We start from the raw sequence: 20298 nt of genomic DNA on the forward strand, positions 1-20298 counted from the left end.
GAGAAAGTCTGTGGGGACAAGAACTTCTAGCAGTTTCTTTTCCAAAATGTAAATTTCTCACTCACACCCTTTTTCCTGCTGAAGAGTGGCCTCTTAACTGGATGATAGTCTATTTGATTTTGTTGACACCTGGCTGAGGCATCAGTTTGCCTTTGGTCTTTGAGGAACTGGTCTGTGCCTGCTTTTCTAAAATCGGAACATCTCAGTAACGTTCTGTAGTAGAATTTTATAACTTTACATACAATGTTGCCACAAATATTTTATCAGGACAATAATGATCAGCAAATTATGAGTTTTCAAATGATACCTCACAAGGCATACTCTGTACAAAATGTATCATAGTCTTGTAAAAGGGGTGAACATAAGTGTACAGATTGTCACACTGAGTAAATTTCAAACACTGAAAATAAATTACCATTAAAACAAAGTTATATACTAAAATGTGTTCCGGTACGGCCTGACCCACAGCCCACTGCAGTCAATGTGACTCTGACTGTGGACTCCAATGGGTTTTGCATCAGGCCCACAGCCTGGAAAACTACTATTTCAAGGCAACTGTTAGATTTGTACAACTTCTTTATATGGTTGCACATCATTTTTATAAAGTCCATCATTTCAGCCATACAAAGAAGCCTGTAAATCTGGTTATTTATATTTAAAATGTTAATTCATTGTTTACGGATAAAAAAAACTTTTAAAATTCAAGTCGCTGAAGCTTGCATTGACTTTGCAGGAAAATGCACCAACTCAACAACTCCGAGGATCTAGCTCACACTGTGGAATCAGACTCAGGAGTCGGGGGGGAGGGAGAAGGGATGCTTTTCTAAATTATCTTGTCAGTTTTAATTGACAAACTCCTTTTTTAATCAGTCAATTTTTGAAGGTTATTTGCAAATTAACAATGGCTTTTAATGGACATCACCCCAAGATGTTAAATTACTTTTCTTTCATTTTGGCAATGGACATACAACCCATCATGAGAGTCTAGCCATCACAATTCAGCATTCAGTACAGATACAAAAGATGGCAAGAAAAAACAGCTGACCATAGAGGTTTTTATAGGATCTTCCAGAAAAAAACATCTTCCTTGACATTATTTGACACAACTCTCTTACCTGTAATATCTGGATTGAAGGTAGGTTGAACACACAGCCTTAGACACGTGACTAGCTGAACCAAAGTCTATGACCTTGACCCTGTATGGTTGTCGGGATGGGTCTACCAACATGATGTTCTCTGGCTTGAGATCTGCGTGAATCAGTCCCAAGCTTTTCAGCTTCATTAGGGCTGTTGCTACCTGCTGGAGGATTGGCCGGATATACTTAAGGGGCAAAGGACTGAATTTGTTTTGCTTTAGAAAATCATAGAGGTTCTGCTCCAACATTTCAAAGACCAAGCAAGTGTGATTTTTGTGCTGGAAGCACTCATAGGCTCGGACAAAGTTGTAGTCATCTGCACTTTCCGTACTCAACCGGGCCAGGATGCTCACTTCAATCTGACCTTGTCGGGCATAGGAAGGATGGTTCTTCAGGATCTTGATAGCTACAATCTCATTAGTGCCACGTTTCCAGCATTTGACCACTTGCCCAAAGGTTCCCCGGCCAAGAAATTCTAATACTTCATATGTGTTGGTCATAGAACACAGCACTTCATGTTGTACCAGCTGGTAATCCCCTTCGCTGTTGGAGCCACTGTTTTTGGATGTGGCAGTGGATGTAGTGGCAGTAGCTACTGTGGCCCCACTGGCATTGTTCTGAATCATTGGTGGATGCTCTTCAATTATCTGCACACTGCTTGTGTTCTCAATTTCCTCGCTCTTGCGCTTAAGTCCACATTTTTGGTAGGTGTCCAGAAGGCTCACAGTGCTTCGACGCATCAGGTTGTGAGGTCCACCCAATGCTTGCCCAGACACTGCAACGACACCAGAAGTGCTGCTGGCAGATGTCACCACGATGTGCCCCGTGCTTGCTGGAAAGATGATGGTCTGTTCGTAAGGGATACTGGGGTTGGGAATCTGGAGGGAGGCGTTGACTGCTGCTGCTGCTGCTTGGGAGGACTGCACGTTCTTGGTCTGGCTGTAGACTTTGCTATGTGTGCCGTACCCAGTCATATCCCAGTTAGAACTCGGTTCCACTTTCAGTTTCTTCACACTACAGAAGGCACTTGACTGAAGGGTGTGAGGGGAGAAAACTTGCACATGCGAGGCCATACCTGCAAGATAACATTTAAAGAAACAACAGTGTCAAGATTTCTTCCCCAGCTTTTTATTCATTTCAGTTGCAATAAGGGAAAATGGAATGATGGGGAGGGAAACCTCAGGAACAGCTGGAGAATGACCAGGCTCTTACAGACCGAGAGACGTATCCATTGCAAATAAAGTGCAGTACAGTAAAACAAAGAGTCAGCACTAACTGAATCATATATATTAATAGTGACCATTAGTCTCCCTCTCTATTTTTTTAATATCAGTAATCTAAGGATTAGGTTTACCTTTTGCGACTAAACATCCTTCTGGTCCCATTGTCTCCAGCAACAACTTAGGGCTTGTCTACACTTACCGGGGGATGATACACGGCAATCAATGCATCAGCAGTTGATTTAGCGGGTCTAGTGAAGACCCGCTAAATCAACGACAGATTACTCTCCCATCGATTCCTGTACTCCACCTGAACGAGAAGCACAAGGGGAGTTGACGGGAGAGCATCTCCTGTCGACATAGCATAGTGTGGACCCCGTGGTAAGTAGATCTAAGTATGTTGACTTCAGCTACATTATTCATGTAGCTGAAGTTGTGTAACTTAGATCAATCTCTTCCCCGCCCCCCGTAGTATAGACAAGGCCTTGACATTGATGGAGAGATGGTGTAGTGGGATACTGAAATAGTCTTTTACCTCTGCGGACCAAAGTCCAATCCCTGATGTATGTCATACATGACATCGTTTGGGTGGGGTCTCATTCAAGTCCTCTTTCTGTACACATAAAACCACCGTACAGTTCATGTTTTCTGCTCAGCAGAAGTCCAGGATGGGAATAGGAAGAGGTGTTGAAAGTCAGAATTGAGGTGTGCTGACAGAGAAGTTTGTGGACCCAGAACTGGAATAGCTGGTGATGTTTCAAGTCATAATTGAAGTCCCTTGCCAGAACTGTATGTGGGAATCTTGCATAATGCTTGTCAGCATTTATGGATAGTGAAAACAGGTATTATGCAAAGATTAGCCTTAGCTCCTGCTGTCAGTTCCCTTGGTTTCATAAATCACAATGGGCCACATTTTTCCATTCACATTCATAGTGAGTAGTACCATAGCTGGAAAGTAGATCCTGCTGAAAGTTAAAAGGACAATTCTTGGAATAAGGTAACATTTGGCATGAGTAAGAGAGCAGCAGAATCTAGCTCTAAATTAATGCAAAATTTTAAAAAAGACATAAATTATTTTCCTGCAATCTTTTTCTTTGAATCTAAAAATTCTTAACAGTCTGTAGATATTTATACAAACAACAAAACAGAACTAATTACCCAGGTACTTAAAAAATCCAAGCAAAACCTTGTGGTTAGAAAGGCACAAATGTGGGAACCCACCAGAGATCCATAGAAGGTGGAAGACCAAGTACAGAACTTCTCCCAGGTTTCTCCTCCAGTGTAGAGACTATAGGGCTGGCAAGAAGAATTAGTGAATCGCACAAAGCTGAGTGTGGATTTGTATTTAAGAAGCCCGACACTAGGAGTGAGTTAAGGCAGAAAGCCATGCCCTTTCTCAGCAAGCGTTGCAAATCTTTGTTTTGTAATAAACCCCAAGACTGACAGTGGAGGGGGAAAAAAATAGTATTCTGATCTTCCACCATCACTGAATTTTTAAGAGAAAACATACCTTGACTTGTTTTAAATTTAAAAGGAAAATATTTGAAGGCTGAATGTTTCATTTACAAAAATACAACAAAATCAACACATACACAGATGACCTGAAGCATCCTCCCAGGCAGGGGGGAATTAAGAGTGCACAAAGCTCAGCTTTTTCTCCTCATAATTGCTGAGAGAAACCAGCTCTCTTCTAGCCCATTCCCAGGTGTGTTGCTATGTTCTAAAATACTTTTATGTTTGTGTGTGTATATATATATATATATATATATATGTAGCTACATATATAGTTACTTCCTAGTTTCAAAGCTGATTAGCACAGAGAAAAGAACGCAGTTAAGCAAACACATACACAAATCTTTCAGTTAATTCCCAGGAGCCAGAAACCAGGAACCTCTTATGAAATAGCTGAGGTGAGCTGAAAGTGCATTCGGTGTAATTGCATGTAAATCACCAGCACGCAGAGGTGAAAGTGGGCTGGTACGGTGTACCAGTAAGAAGTGGCTGCCGGTACAGGCCTGTATACAGCCAACGATAAGGCCCCCTGCCCTCCCAAAGGGTTGGCTGGGGGAGGCTGACCCACAGACCTGTCCCTTCTGCCCGAGGCCCTGCCCCTTCGGCCCAAGGCCCTGCCCCTTCTGAGGCCCAGGGCCAGGCCCCCGTACTAGTAAGACTTTTAAGTCACTTCCACCCCTGCTAGCAGGCTGAGCACTCCACTTTGCTCCAGAATCCCTCTATTCAGCCCTGCTGCCCCAAGCAGCTTTTAAAGATAGAGCAGAGTCAAAGAAACGTAATCAGGACAAGGGGAACACCCACCCCAACACCAAAACCTGCTGTGTAAAGCTCCTGTAACCTCCAGCGATGAAGCAGTACAGATTGCTGTAGTCTACCGATGTGACCCCTAGCTTTAATGTGATTTTCTACACTGTTTGCTGACACTTGTATAAAAAAAACAACCTCCAAGGTCCCTGTTACTCAGTCTCCTGGGATCTTTCAACCCTTCTCCCACAGCGCCTGCTTTCCTCCCTACTTTCCAGAGGGTGACAATGTTGCTATGAATGACTTAGCCTGTGGTACGCAATGAGCTCAGAGAACTGCAGCAAAATTACTCAACTTGTCATCCTGGACACCAATATCATATGTGAGGCAGAGGCGATGTTTGTTTTTCCACTAATTAAAAAGCGTCACAGTGTTCATTCTAGTACTGACCTTTCTGGGGTTGTGGGGTGGTTGGATGCATGTTTTCCCCCGGGACATGAATAATGAAGCAGAGGTAATTGGTAACATATTGTGGATCTAGTAGAGGTGTAATTTATAGCTTTATGGCTTTCATTCCAGTTTGCTTGCTTACCATCCCTAAGGTTAAAAAACCTGACACAAAAAAGGGGAGAGAGCCATAAGAGATAGCTCTAAAAATAACTTTAAATGATCTAGTCACCCCAAAATTAAAGCCACCGATACACAGCACAACAGCTGTAATTATCTAGGTCAGTGGTTCTTAACCTTTTTGGGCTCAGGAACCATTGGGGCCTCTCATAACCCAGTGAATAGCTTTAGTGCAAAAAAACATTTTGCTTACTAACTATTTCTTACCCACGATAAATAATATACACATTGATGTAATAAATGCTAAATAAGTACACCGTGTGTACTATAGTGGCATCTCCTATCCCTATCCTGCAGGGCTGTCTGGGCTCAGCTCCCTGCTCCAAACATTGCAACCTCTAGGGTCACAGTGCCACTCAGGTTTGGCCTGGTGGATGAGGAGTCCCCAGGCCAAATTTATGTGAGTGGTGCTGTGACCTGCCCTGCCACATGGGGCACAGAGCTACTCACTCCAATTTGGACCTTCCCCCCTACCCCTGCGTAGCGAGTGAAGGACCCGACGCCGAAGGGCTGCTGGAGACCCAGAGCGCCTCCAGGTGAGCCTTTTTTTATTTCCGCTCCCCCTGTTTTTTCCACCTTGCTACGCCACTGCCATCATCATGATGGAGGGACAGCTGGGCCAAACTGAGCAGCACTGTGACCCTCTGCACCAGGTTGCAACACCTGAAGCAGGGAGCTGAGCCCAACCAGCCCCAAGAGACTGGAGCTGCAGGAGTAGTGTGGGGTGTGTTCTATAAGCCGCATAGGCCTCCCCTCTCCCAGGGCAGGACCCGACACCTAGGGTGACCAGATGTCCCGATTTTATAGGGACAGTCCAGATATTTGGGGCTTTTTCTTACATAGATGTCTATTACCCCCCACCCTCTGTCTCAATTTTTCACACTTGCTATCTGGTCACTCTACTGACACCCCACCCCCAGGACTCCCATGGAACCCTTTGACAAATTCTGGTGAGCCAATTCTGGGTTGTGACCCATGGGTTCAGAAACCCTGATCTAGGTGCTACTGTAATTAATAGCCATCATTAAGGGCCGGATCCCCAGTTAGTGTAAATTGGCATATGCCATTTTACATCCTCTGAGGATCTGTCCTGATACCAACCAGGATTAGCGGTCACTGAAAAATTGCTGATGTCAGATCACTGTCTATGCCCCTTAGTGAAATAAGTTGGTGATCTCAGTCCAGTTTTCCTGGAGACAGATCCACATTTAAAAATCCCTCTGCACCAGACACCCTTCTTTGTAGTCTCTACAGAGAGAACAAACACAGAATGAGCATAAAGACTGAACTATCCTGTCACCACAAGAACACATCCCTCTGATAAAGGCTGTGGACAAAGAACTGTGGCTGCCTACACTGTACTTGCCTTCTGGCTAAATAGAGGGCTTTGAACTCTAGCATTGTCAGTCCAGCACCTTTCACTCTCCATGAGGCACAACATTCACTGGAACAGTGGCTTGAGAGACTACTGTACCCCTTTCAGGAGTCTTATTTGTCTTGCATACTCCCAAGTTTCACCTCACTTAATAACTACTTGCTTGCAAAATCAGACATAAAAATACAGAAGTGTCACAGCACACTATTACTGACAAATTGCTTACTTTCTCTTTTTTACCACATAATTATTAAATAAATCAACTGGAATATAAATATTGTACTTACATTTCAGTGCATAGTATATAGAGCAGTATGAACAAGTCACTGTATGAAATTTTAGTTTGTACTGACTTCGCTAGTGCTTTTATGTAACTTGTAAAATTAGGCAAATATCTAGATGAGTTGCTGTATCCCTTGGAAGACCTCTGCGTACCCCTGATTGAGAACCACTGCACTAGAAGAGTTTTTCTTTTAAAAGAAATATTAAAACTCCCTCCCTTTGCTGAGATCATTTTTTTCACAGCTGATATTTTGGGGGCACATGGCATAAGGAGAACGGCTTGAGTAGCTGCTCAATGTAGCTGGTGCCAAGAAATTATAGTCTGACTGACAGCCCACGGGTGGGAAAGAGAGTTTCTGCAGCAAAGTAATTTTTATTGCAATGCTGTCTGCATGTCTAATTTGAGAGAAATGCAAACCCAAAATGTTTGGCAGATGCTAAAAAACTGTGGTGATGATGGTGGGTGTTTCCTTAAGATCTCTGCTCAATTATAGTATTAAAAATACAAAACATGAATAGGGGAAGGCCCTGTGGTTATTGCTCTCTAGTTCCATGTTAGAGACCGGATTATGATTCACAGTTCCAACATCTTAGTTCCTTAGGATGACAAAAGCTAGAAGTATGTAAAGGAAGCAACAAACCTATGCTGCTATGTGATGACCGCACCCCCAGCCCAGCTCAATCTACATATGACATTGATGTGCTCTGAACATCCCACACAACCTTTCTCTGCTGGAGAAATGTCATCATTCCATGGGTCATCAAGAGACTGAAAGGCTATAAACTGTGGAAATAGGGAAATAGGATATTATACTTCTTAGAACATGAGTTCTCAAACTGCAGCCCATAGACTTGCAAAGACTTCCTGAGAGTAGCTGCACCACTATAATTGCCTTTGTGTCTCTCCTCTAAATTCACTTCAGACAAGGATCCTGCCAATATGGTGCCACCTCTAATTGCTGAAGGGGATTTAGGATGCAGCTGGGGACCAGCCTTTCTCACACTTTCTAGTCAGGAACAGGAAAGGGAAGAGTTAAGAAGCAGCCTTTTTCTCCCACAGCACAGAATTGGCAGCCATGTTTACAGGGCTTTCTGGCTACCTTGAGGTTAGCCTCAGGAGCTCCACCTGTGTTCGCAGAAGCTTTGTCTTGACTAGGAAAAGTGATCGCTTTAGGTTGGGCTTACCTAACACACACAAACTAAGCCTGACCTAAATGTGGCCTTTTTCCAAGCATAGATGCAGGGTAACTCCGTCACTCCATTTACATGGTCAAGAGGTAGCCAGGACTCTGGAATATAAAAACAACCCCTGGAAAATCAATATCTGGTTTCACTTGTGCATATTGGGTCACGACTGTGATAGTTTTAGTTAGTCGTATGCAGAAATGAGGTCAGATAGGATGCATTAAATAAAGCTGATAGTTCTTTCCTTTAATAATGAGTTTTAGTGTAGTCATTTAAGGCCCTCACGCAATAGATAGTAACTGGATTTAATGGGGACTGCTCTGTCCTTGATATGAGTCGTGTAACTCCCCCTAGCATTAATAGGAGTTAACGTATGTAGAGTGCACTGAGGGGACAATTCTAAAACTAATTAAAGGGCTTTAGTTGAAAGATTTGAGTCTCAACCACCCCTCCTTACCCAGCCTTCACTAAATAGTAATTTCTAATTCAGACAGCATTTTCCTTCATACATACACAAATCATAGACCTGCCTCTGTATAGTTCATATCAAATCCAATAAGTTCCAGAGAAGCAAACAGAGGAAAGATCACAGCTCCTCCTCCCCAAACCTCTCCCCAAATTGCAAGAATTACAGCTGGTAGTTAAACAAGGAACAATTTGAAAGACACTGCTGTTTTTCCTCTCTATTTGTTGTACTGACTGCTTATGTATAATGAGGACCTTAGGGGTGGCAAGAGACTAAGACCCTGCCCTGTATTAACCAGGCAATAAGACCTTCTGCAATACCTGCAGAGCTGTTGACTCACTGAAACCAGAGGCTGCTGACTGCAGAGAGAACAACCGTGTCTATTTGAAAAATACTGTTGAAAGTGCATGGCTTGTGTATAGCATATCACTGATGCACCCAAGACACACTTGAAAATAAATATCTTCCAGTTTCCCCATGGAAGCAGGAGCTAAAATACTCCTTTCTGCACCTCAGTTAAGAAGGCAGAGAAGGAAGGAACTGCAGGGTATGGAGACTCTGCTGTGTTCTTCTTTAAGGTGGCCTGCCTCTGCATGGTCTTATTTGTGAGACATGTCTCCTGGTGCTGCTAAGCTTTGAAAACCACCTGTCCATAATGAGGCCATATGAGCGCCCTGCCCTGAAGCAATGAATGTTTGGAGCCAAACACAAAAGGCAGTGTGGTTCTCAGCTGTCTCAGCTCCTTCTCCCTGGCTAGATGAGGGGGTCAGGACCTTCACTCCACATCCACATCCTTCATTTGTTTTTTTAGATCATGCTTTCCTGTGTCATCAACAGTAGTTAGCAACAGTAGTGGTAGTTTTCTTAGTGTTTAGATCATTTTTAGAAGAGTTTATTTACCCTATAGAGTCTATAAGCTGCACCATCACACAGTTATATTCCCAGATAAGCTGTTGCACAGTTCTAGGATCGTGTATCTGATCCAGACCGTACAGACACAGAAATAGCTATATAGACTCATGGAATCACAGAAATGTAGGGCTGGAAGGGACCTTGACAGATCACATAATCCAGCCTCCTGCACTGAGGCAGGACCAAGTAAACCTAGACCTGACAGGCATTTGTCCAACAGGCATTTGTTTTTCGCCTTCCTCTGTAGCATGGGGCTCGGGTCACTTGCTGGAGGATTCTCTGCTCCTTGAAGTCTTTAAACCACGATTTGAGGACTTCAATAGCTCAGACATAGGTGAGAGGTTTTTTGCAGGAGTGGTGGGTGAAATTCTGTGGCCTGCGTTGTACAGGAGGTCAGACTAGATGATCATAATGGTCCCTTCTGACCTAAATATCTATGAATCTATGAACCTGTTCTTAAAAACCTCCAGTGACCTGGATTCCAAAACCTCCCTGGGAAGCCTGTTCCAGAGCTGAACTACCCTGATAGCTAGAAATTTTTTCCTAATATCTAACCTAAATCTCCCTTGCTGCAAATTAAGCCCTTTACTTCTTGTCCTATCTTCAGTGGACATGGAGAGCAATTGATCAACATCCTCTTTATGACAGCCCTTCACATATTTGGAGACTGTTATCAGGTTCCCCCTCAGTCTTCTCTTCTCAGAACTAATTATGCCCAGGTTTTTTAACCTTTCCTCATAGGTCAGGTTTTCTGAACCTTTTATTATTTTTGCTGGTCTCTTCTGAACTCTCTCCAATTTGTCCACACATCTTTCCAGTGCTGAATAGAGCAGTACAATTACCCCCCGTGTCTTCTCTACAACACTCCTGTTAATACACCCCAGAATAATATTAGCCTTTTTGGCAACTGCATTCAATTTGTGATCCGCTATAACCCCCAGATCCTTTTCAGCAGTCCTACTGCTTAGCCAATTATTACCCATTTTGTAGTTGCATTTGATTTTTCCTTGCTAAGTGTAGTACTTTGCACTTGTCTTTATTGACTTTCATCTTATTGATTTCAGAACAAATCTCAAATTTGTCAAGGTCATTTGAATTCTAATCCTGTCCTCCAAAGTTCTCACAACCCCTCACAGCCTGGTGTCCTCTGAAAATTTTATAAGCACACTCTACACTTCATTACCAAATCATTAATGAAAATATTGAATAGTTCTGGAGCCAAGACAGACCCCAGCAGGACCCTACTAAATACAGCCTCCCAGTTTGACAGGGAAGCATTGATAACTACTCTTTGACTATGTTTTTCAGCCAGTTGTGCCCATCTTATAGTTAGGGCCCTACCAAATTCACGGTCCATTTTGGTCAATTTCACTGTTATAGGATTTTTAAAATCATAAACATCATTATTTCAGATATTTAAATCTGAAATTTCACAGGGTTGTAACTATAGGGTTTCTGACCCAAAAGGAGAATGTGTGGAGGTCACAAGGTTATTGAAGGGGGGTCACAGTATTGCCACCCTTACTTCTGTGCTGCTGTTGGCGGGGCGTTGCCTTCAGAGCTGGGCTCCTAGCAAGCAGCTGCGGCTCTCCAGCCACCCAGCTCTGAACGCAGCACAGAAGCAGGGCAGCAAATCTGCATCCCTCCTACGATAACCTTACAATCCCCCCACCACCTGCTTTTGGGTTGGGACCTCCAGTTTGAGAAACGCTGGTCTCCCCCATGAAATCTGTGTAGTATAGGGTAAAAGTACACAGAAGACCAGATGACACATTTTCACAGCAGTGAATTTGGTAGGGCCCTACTTATAGTAATTTGCACCTACCTCACAGTAATTTCATCTAGACCACATTTCCCAAGTTTGCTTATGAGAATGTCATGTGGGACTGTGTCAGAAGCCTTACTGACATCAAGCTATATCACATCTACAGCTTCCCCCCATTCATTAGGCCAGTAACCCTGTCAAAGAAGGAAATTAGGTTAGTTTGTCAATCTTGATAAATCCATGTTGGCTATTATTTATTATCCTGTTATCCTCTAGTGTTTACAAACTGATTGTTTAGTAACAGATTGTTCCAGTACCTTTCCAGGTATTGAAGTCAAGCTGGTTGGTCTATAATTCCCTGGGTCCTCTTTGTTCCCTTTTCTAAAGATAGGTACTATGTTTGCCCTTCTCCAGTCCTATGGGACCTCACTTGTTCTCCATGAGTTCTCACAGATAATCGTTAAGGAATCTGAGATTGCTTCAGAGTACCTAGGATGAATTTCATCAGGCCCTAATGACATGAATATATCTAACTTGCACACACAGATACACACACACACACATACTGTACCAGAACAAAAATAATCTCACTAAGATGCTGCAGTTAGGAAAGTCAGGAAATGCTGTTATGATTCCAAAAACAACCGTAACCCTGCCCCCTTCCTACTGCCTTTGACCTACACCTATATATCAGTGACATACTTACACCCATACACCGGACTTCTCCTGCATTTACAGTATGAGCAATATACACCCCCAAACTGTCCCACACTCTGCTTACTAATGTATGAAACATCCACCTTTGGTGTAACTACTGCTAAATACTTACCTGTAACTACTAATTATAAGCCACCCACCCAACCACAGACACGCCTCCAGTTCACCATTCGTCCGCCTCATCTACACTGTTTCACATTTTTCTTTCCATACATATGCCAAAAATCTGTCCCTACCATAGCAAACCTTTCCTCTAGAGTCAAGAGACCACATTTGTCACATCCTATCATCTAATTACAATTCACAAACAATACACTCCAAGCCACAAAGCCCAAACTATCCTATCTACCCTCTATATACACTAGAAAATCACTATTTGTATTCATCCTCCTGATGTGGTCCAGGTACCCAAGATCCAAAGTATTAAGGCCAAGCTCTTTTGACATCTTCTTGATCTAGGCACTTAACACAGAATCCCAGGGGCAGATCAATATATTTATATTTGGAAACTTAACTATAACTTAGCAAAGGATTGTGTTTTGAGAATTTCTTGGGGGTTTTCCCGCTTCATATTTGAATTGTTGCAATGGAAACAAATCTTATATATTTCTTAAGTAAATTATGGGGCCATGTTTCTGTTTCACATGTTATTTAATTAGTAATGTAAAACCTGAGGATGACGGTTAAATCAGATGCCTCACCAGAGTCTCTGCTACCTAATTACTTCTCTGCAGACTCTCCAACCATTTGACCTTCCAGAGACTTCTAGCTCTTGGTGTGGGAAAACTGACAAGGGCCTAACATTCAGAGATGCACTCCCAGGACATACCTTAACTATTTAGATACCATCTTAGGGACAGGAGCTTGGCAGTGTGGATAATGGAAAATTATAAGAAGCCATCTCACCTTCCTTTCCTCAGTCTGCCTTAAATATTATCGAAAGTGAAGTAAAAGATGGTGGCAAGTGCATAAATCAGATAGGTTATGCCATTGACAAAATGGAGCTAGATTCTGGCAAGCCAGTCCTCTTCAGCAGACCTGTCAAGAATGGCAGCAAGACCATCACCTCTGAGGAAATCCTGAAAATTCTGTGGAAATCCACCAAGTCATCAAAGTGCTCTTCAGACAAATAGAAGATATCTGGGAGTCCACTGTGCCTGAGGAAGGTCTCGATGACTTAACAGTGAAAAAGTCTTGCCATATTTATCTTGCTGAGCAAAAACCTCTAGAGCCAGGGTAGGAAGCCACCGGCTCTTGTGATGACTTCCGGAGCTAGGCACTTAGCAGAATCCCAGGATCAGGTGAAGATGAAGCACGGTAAAGAATGAGGGGACAACAGCCGCAGAAAGTAATCAAGATCTACAAAGGGGTGTGGAGAGCCCCACACAAACAGCTTAGTGCAAAGACATTTTAGAAAAGCATATCTCAGTGAAGTCAGGAACCAGTGCTGCCACCAAACATTGGGATTTCCAAGGTCCTAAGGGGGAGACGAGAGACTCCCCTTAGCACAGATAGTGTGGGAAGGGGGAATATTGCCGATCCAAACAGACTCGTAATTGTGACAGACAGAAACTCTGTTTTGAAGCTTTATTGTCATATCTCTTGGAGTGCACTGATAAAAGTCTCAATGAGGGTGTTTTGTTCAAGAGTTTCAGCTTTCAGTTTCATAATGAGAAGACAAGGCAGAGCATGGAAGCTTAAACATTACCCAGCCGGGGGATGGATTGGCAGTTTTAATCTGCTGATATCCTGAAGACAAGATATGTCCTGTACATAGGGTTAGGAGTGCAGTATTCCCTACAGAAGAATCCTTGCATAGCACTGGCTTTCTGTGTAGCCTTGAACAAGTCACTTAACCTGTCTGCCTCAGTTTCCCATCTTCAAAACAGGGTTAACAGTACTAACCTATCTCACTGGGAGGTTATGATCCTTAATTATTTTATGGTCTAGATTCATACAAATTGCACCAGCTGGTCCCCCTCTTGGCCCATGAGAGGAGATTGATCCGGAGGAAAGAGTGCCTTTGGTTTCCATCAGGAGCTCCAGAAGAGTCTACACAGGGGATGAACTGCATCAGTGCATCCCTCTTCTGTCCTGCCCATGCCCCCTCCCTTGCCTAGCTCTGACACATTTTTGTGCTTCTGGAGTCCTCACTGGAAGGGATGTTATGGCTACTTTCCCCACCACAGCCTCCTCACCTGGTGACTTTCCACCTGTAAAGCCCGCCCCTACCAGTAGTGAAACCACAGCACTTCCCGTGTGCCACTGTCAACAGCAGGAACCCTTGCTTAAAGCAAGATGTGGGCAGTTTTCTGCAGTCCCTGTCTGAGCCGCTTATGCTCAGGAGTTTTAAGTGTTTCATTTGCAAAGAGGCCATTGCGTGACAGTCAGCGCTTCATTTTTTATGAGATCTGAACCTCATATCAGCCACTAGCTGGGCTGAAAAGGTCAGTTTGCCGATTTGCGAGTCCCTCCCTTCAGTTTGTTTCCATCAGGAAATAGACCTGGTGGAGAGAGACAAGCCTCTGGATAAGGTTAGTACGATAAACAGGAACCTGGCTGCAGGGGCATGGATTACTCTGCAGGGAAACAGAGGAAAACACTGCTTCAAGCCTGCTACACATATCTCAGACGATTCTGAGAGAAAGAGAGACTTTTAACTGTCACATGATCAGGGTTAACTTAATTGTATCAACACCTCACGGCTAAATAAGAGCTGCTAAATACAAGCCTTACTACAATCCCTCACAAAGAATCTCCAGCTAAATACAGGATACTTTGGGAAGCTAAGGATGAGAACCCATCAGGTTAGTCAATTTGCTCTCATTTTAAGTAATAAAAAAAGAATGCTATAAATGTACACGCACACAAAACAGCCCTTTGGCTCCACAGGGAAACACCTGTCTAAACTACGATTTTCTCCCTCTCCTTCCATTTTCTTAGCCTTTATCCTACACAAAAAACAAAAACAAAAAAAACCCTGTGCAGTGAAAATTATGGACAAATCCTCAGCAATCTCCTTTGTTTTTATTTGTCTTTTAAGGTGACTGTTGCAAGACTGTCAGGCCCAAAAGGGTTGGAGATGAGAAGGGAGAGGGCCTGGAGAACTCAGAACTAGAGCTGGGGCTGAACAACAAAATTCAGAGTCAGGCCAGATCCAAACATCCCCAACATTCTGGGGGCTTAGGATCCAGGATTTTGATTCAGGTACTTTTCTCCTTAAAACACAGCTGAAAAGGGGGCCCTACCGGAAGATTCCACGTAACTAAACGATCCCCAGAATTCCTTCTCCCATCAGAGTGTGTTGAACAGTTTAAGGGAGACTGGAAGGATGGTGAGGTGAAACACTCTAAGTGAGAACATTACACACTGCTATAGGCAAAGAGAACATCTTTGGGTGCCCCTATTAATATGCGATACAGGCCATCCCAATTGTTTATTTTCTTTTAGGTAATGTAAGCTCTCTCTCTCTCTCTCTCTCTCTCGCCCATATACTTGCAGAGCCATGGGATGTGCCACTGCATGCAGTGACATCTCTTTTCCAGAAAGAAATGACAGACTCTTCAGCCAAACAGAGCAATCCCATCAGATTAACTTCTAGTCACAAGCAAATACAAGCCCTCTACACCCACCCTACTCTATACTCCTAGTGAAACTGGACCTGTATCCTTTGATATGTACTGATGGGTTTCCAAATATCTTCACCACTGCTCTGTTTGAAATAAGATACTGTAGGGCATCCGTCACTTCGGGTTCAGTGTGGAGGACAATCCTGTCTAACTGAGGGGGATGAACTGGATGATCCAGGAAGCCCTAGATTTCTAGCCCTAAAAGAAAACCCGAGTTGGGGCTGGGGATGAACTAAAGGACGGATTTCATGGCTGTGAAGAGGAAACATCCAGAAGGTCACGAAAGGATAACTGACTTGCGGAGAAAGGATATAAGACCCTTGAGTGTGATGAAGCAGCTCAGTAAAAGCTGTTCAGGGAGACTAGTAAGTACTACCACTCAAATCTCTGAAGGAAAAGAAAGCAGAGGAAGGGAAGTCATTAAGAGAAAGAAAATAGTAAAATCCTTCACCTGAACTCTCTGGCTGCCATCAATCTGCACACCAGGTTTCTCTTTCATGCAGTTTATATTTGTTGACATATTTATTTCCTCATTTCTATTCTGCTTAATGCCATGGCAGCTAGACCACTTCCATTATAGAAACTATTACACAAAATAAAAGGAAGAAAGCAAAAGCAGAAAATCAAGTGCTATGCAAAATACTGACCTTTTACAGCTTGCCTTGAAGGTTACAAAACTCAGGCTCTGATGGGCTACCAAGGGGAGTGAATTCCCAAAAGCAAGGCCCCCAGCTGAGAAAGCCTTGCTGGCAGACATGGGGTATTCATACTTTATGGACCAATAGCAAGCGTTTTAACAGCCTCAATGGGGTGTAGTGTGAGAGACCACCTCTCAAATAAACAAGCCCCAAAAATCAGGGCTTCAACACCAACACCTCGAACTGCACTTAGAATGGAACAAGAACCCAGTGCAGGGACCTGTGCACTACTCAAGCAATGGGCAACTGCATTCTTTACTAGTTTCTATGTGGTGTTCATGGGTAGAGACAAAGTACAGCACTCAAGCCTAGAGATTCATAGATTATAAGGCCAGAAGAAACCACTGTGATCATCTAGTCTGACTGCCTGACAACACAGGCTATAATGAAAGCATTGACGACCGACTCCTGCGAAATCCATGTTAGAAAGGATTAGCCATAGTCCCCTGGCCAGCTGCAGATGATGAAAGGCACAACAGGTCACCACTCTCATCTGAGAAACCAGGAGCAGTGATGGATCCAACTTGACCCCTTTAAACAACAAGTGGGCATACACTATCGGTAGATGGGGCAGACACTTACTACCACCCATTCCTCTAATGCTTATCCCTTTCAACAAGCGTCACTTCAGTATTATCCTACTTGAGTGGCAGCCATCCCCCTTTCATCCAGAACCCCTCTCTCTTTCAGACATTGGAAGAATAATGAAGTTGTACTATCTAGGCTTGATGAACAACAGACACAGAGCTAAATATAATCAGCATATTAGTGACACTGCACCCAAATTGTCCCACAGTCTAACCCAATGGCTTCATATAAACATTAAACAGGAAGGGTGACAAGACTGAACCCCACAGAATCCCACTCCCATCTTTTGGAAGCCTTTTGGGAGGACCAGCCATTGCCCAGCACCACTCTTTAGGATTTTTCTGACAAGGAAGAACAAACCCACTGAAAAGCCACATCATCCACTCCCACAAGATCCTGCAGACAAGTTAACAACACTTCATATATCAAAAGCTACTGAGAGATCTAATAAAATCTTGGACGTCCTACCTTTGCCTACCACAAGAATGACATGCGAGAGAAACCATCAGGGGTAGTCCCATGTTTGTTGCTATGGTGAGCATGAGAACCCAAGTAAATGCACAAAGACGGAGATTTTCAAAAGAGCCCTTAGGGATTTGGGAGCTAAAATCTCATTGACTTTCAACAAGATTTGTACAGTCAAAACCCATGCGTGCTTTTGAAATTCTCTCCCCAGACGTGAGAATCCAGGTGGACACAGATCAAGATGAACTAAGCAACCAGGTCCAACAAGAACTCAGCAAATTAGGAAGGCATTCCACTGAGCTGAGGTCTGCACACAGTCAAAATCCCAAATTCATTTTATTCCAGGATGGACACACTCCTTGGGTTTGGGCAGAACAGCCACACTGGACTGAGATGAGTCATGACAGGACCAGCAGAGTCATACAGCCAAGGCTTGGAAATATCCACATGATTAGAATGTGGATGATGTCAGTCTTCTTAGCAACCAGTCATGCATTAACCGGGAGGAGCTGAAGGTTGGCATCACTGCTAGCCATTACTTCATCCTGCTGAGGTAGGACCTGATCTTGTGGTCCCTTCTGGTCTTAAACTCTATGACTCTATGAGCTCAGAAGAAACCAACAGGATAGATAACAAGCACTGGCCACCTAGTCTGCAGCTGACAAAAGGCCCTTTTCCACCTCGTCTCCCCACACCAGTCAGAACAGCTCCCGACCCCACAAATGGTCTCCTCTTCTGTCCACCAGCTCTCTGGCAACTGCTAACCCTTTCTTCACACTTTTACAGACAAAGCACCAATTAATTCCATTTCTCCAGACTGCCATCAAATCTTTATGAAATCGGTTTCAAGTTCAAAATACAACCTCCCTGAGTACAGAGTAATTGTCACCTTTTTGAAAGCACAGGTCTGTGTTTAATTTAGAAGTCTATTGTTTTCAGAACAAAAGTGAACAGGAACAATTACTTTAGTGCACAGAAGATTATTTGTCTTACAGACTCTTTTATGATTATTTTAAAAGTTTTGTGAGCGAGTGTAGTGCTCATGAAAAAGGGTGATGACTAGAACTAGCTTGAGTTGGGCATGTTGGGAGCAGATGCTGTGCAAGCTTCCGTCCACCCCACACATACATCTGACAATGCACTTCTGTTCTGAACACACTATCACGATCCTGACCTGCTACACCACCCTTAGGAGCAGAGGCTGCCAGTCATGACACACTATGTGACATATTCTATAATGGGTTTGAATGGACTAAGATGAAAATATTTTATTGATTTGGGTTAGGCATTGATCCTGTAAACACTTATTCACATGGTTATCTTTACTTATCTGTGTAAAGTTAAAAACATATATAAGTGCTTGCAGAATCTGGGGTTTAGACAGTAAGCTCCTCAGGACACAGATCTTGTCTTTATCCATGTTTTGTAAAGAATTCCTTACCTTCATGGAATTTATAGCAAAAATAGAGGGGATTCAAAGATAGGCGATGAGAATGATTTAGAGGCATGGATAATCTCTCATATGAAGAGATTGAAATGATTGCGACTGTTTACCTTGTAGAGGAGGCAAATAATAGGAGACAAGCTGAAACTATACAAAATAATGGATGCTTAGAGAAGGTACCTCTCTAGAGAATGTCTGTTCTCTCTGTGTCATAACAAAAGAATTGGGGGATATTCAGTTGAAGAAAAATTCAAAACTAATAAAAGGAAATATTTTTTCATATAACACACAATTGGCCTGTGGAACTCATTGCCACAAGATATCATTGAGACCAAGAGCTCAGGAGACTTCAAAAAAGGAGTGGACATTTATATGGATAATGAAATATCCCATATTGTAATAAATATTAAAAAATAAACAAGTTTTGAAAGTGATATAAACCCTCAAGCTTCATGACATAAACTAACATCTAACTGTTGAGGGTTAGGAAGACACAGTCCATGGGGGTAAGTTTAACCCATAACTGCCCACTGCAGGGTTTCTTCCTGTGAAGCATCTAGTGCTGGCCGCTGTCACAGACAGGATACTGAACTAGGAGAACTGATCAGATCTGTTATGGCAAGTCCTAATCTCCAAAGACATTTTCACTTGTTTCCAAAAAAGTGAAATTTCTCATCCGTCTTCAGTAGACTTCAGAGCACTAAACCGCTCTGCCTCAGTCCCAAGCATATCTATTGCTTCAAGTGTGCAGTTTACACTTCTGGTGATTCTAACAGTCTCTGTTAATATAACAGTTTCATTTCTAGGGTCTTTGTTTTATGTGGCATTAAATGATTGATCTGAGGGATTTAAAATCTCTTCTTTTCACAGTCTTTTCTGAAAACTGTTGCCACTTCCCAATTTAGGAAAGGAGGAATAAAGAATCTGCCATGCCAGGCCAGACCATTAGTTTATTAAGTTTAGATTGGTATTCTGCATCCTGTAGTGGGCAATACTTGAAAGATAGTACCCCATAATGTAACTGGCCAGCTACAAGTGAAGGGATCGGGCGGAGCCCTTTCTGACCTCCACATGTGACCATCTTAAATCTGAAACACAAGATCATTTATCCCTTTTAAAAACAGCCCCCCACAATATATGATGGACTCAGTGATATCCCACACTAGCAAACCCCACAGGTGACTGTATGTGGTATGAAGCAGAACTGTATTTCCTTTGATTTGTTCTATATTTACCAGTCATTAGTTCCCTGACAGCTTCCCTCTGGAACTTCAGAGGGTCCCTCTCTCAAGCCCACCTCCAGATTTCAGTTGAACTGTGATGCATCCCTCTCACCGGCTCTCTGTGCCCAGCCATCTGCAATCTGCTCTCTCTGCAACAGCAGAAAGAAACAGGGTGTGCTGCAGTGTACCGTCTTGTTCCCTGATGCCCTGACAAACTTGTTTTATTTACAAGAAGGAATATGTCTGAGAGAAAGAAACACAGACATCTCAGTGACTAAAGGACCCAACCTGTCAAGATGGTGTTTAGGCC

The 20298-nt window shown here is 43.1% G+C and overlaps 1 protein-coding gene across 7 annotated transcripts in view; it reads right to left on the reverse strand.

Annotated features, from left to right (window-relative positions):
- The window catches only part of HIPK2 (homeodomain interacting protein kinase 2), a 181730-nt gene that overhangs the window by 114248 nt on the left and 47184 nt on the right, over window positions 1–20298 (reverse strand). For 3 of the 7 annotated variants that reach the window (XM_073323001.1, XM_073322953.1, XM_073322994.1), the window contains exons 1-2: window positions 2892–2973; window positions 1116–2211 (exon numbers count right to left, since the gene is read on the reverse strand). In XM_073323001.1, coding sequence (XP_073179102.1) covers window positions 1116–2211; window positions 2892–2937 — 1142 coding nt within the window. In that variant the 5' untranslated portion in view covers window positions 2938–2973. Of the gene's footprint in view, window positions 1–1115; window positions 2212–2891; window positions 2974–4669; window positions 4691–20298 lie in introns of those variants that run through there. The other 4 variants (XM_073322961.1, XM_073322967.1, XM_073322985.1 and 1 more) reach the window with 2 other exon arrangements.

The sequence above is a fragment of the Lepidochelys kempii genome, chromosome 1 (genome assembly GCF_965140265.1).
Source record: "Lepidochelys kempii isolate rLepKem1 chromosome 1, rLepKem1.hap2, whole genome shotgun sequence".
NCBI classification, from domain to species: Eukaryota; Metazoa; Chordata; order Testudines; family Cheloniidae; genus Lepidochelys; species Lepidochelys kempii.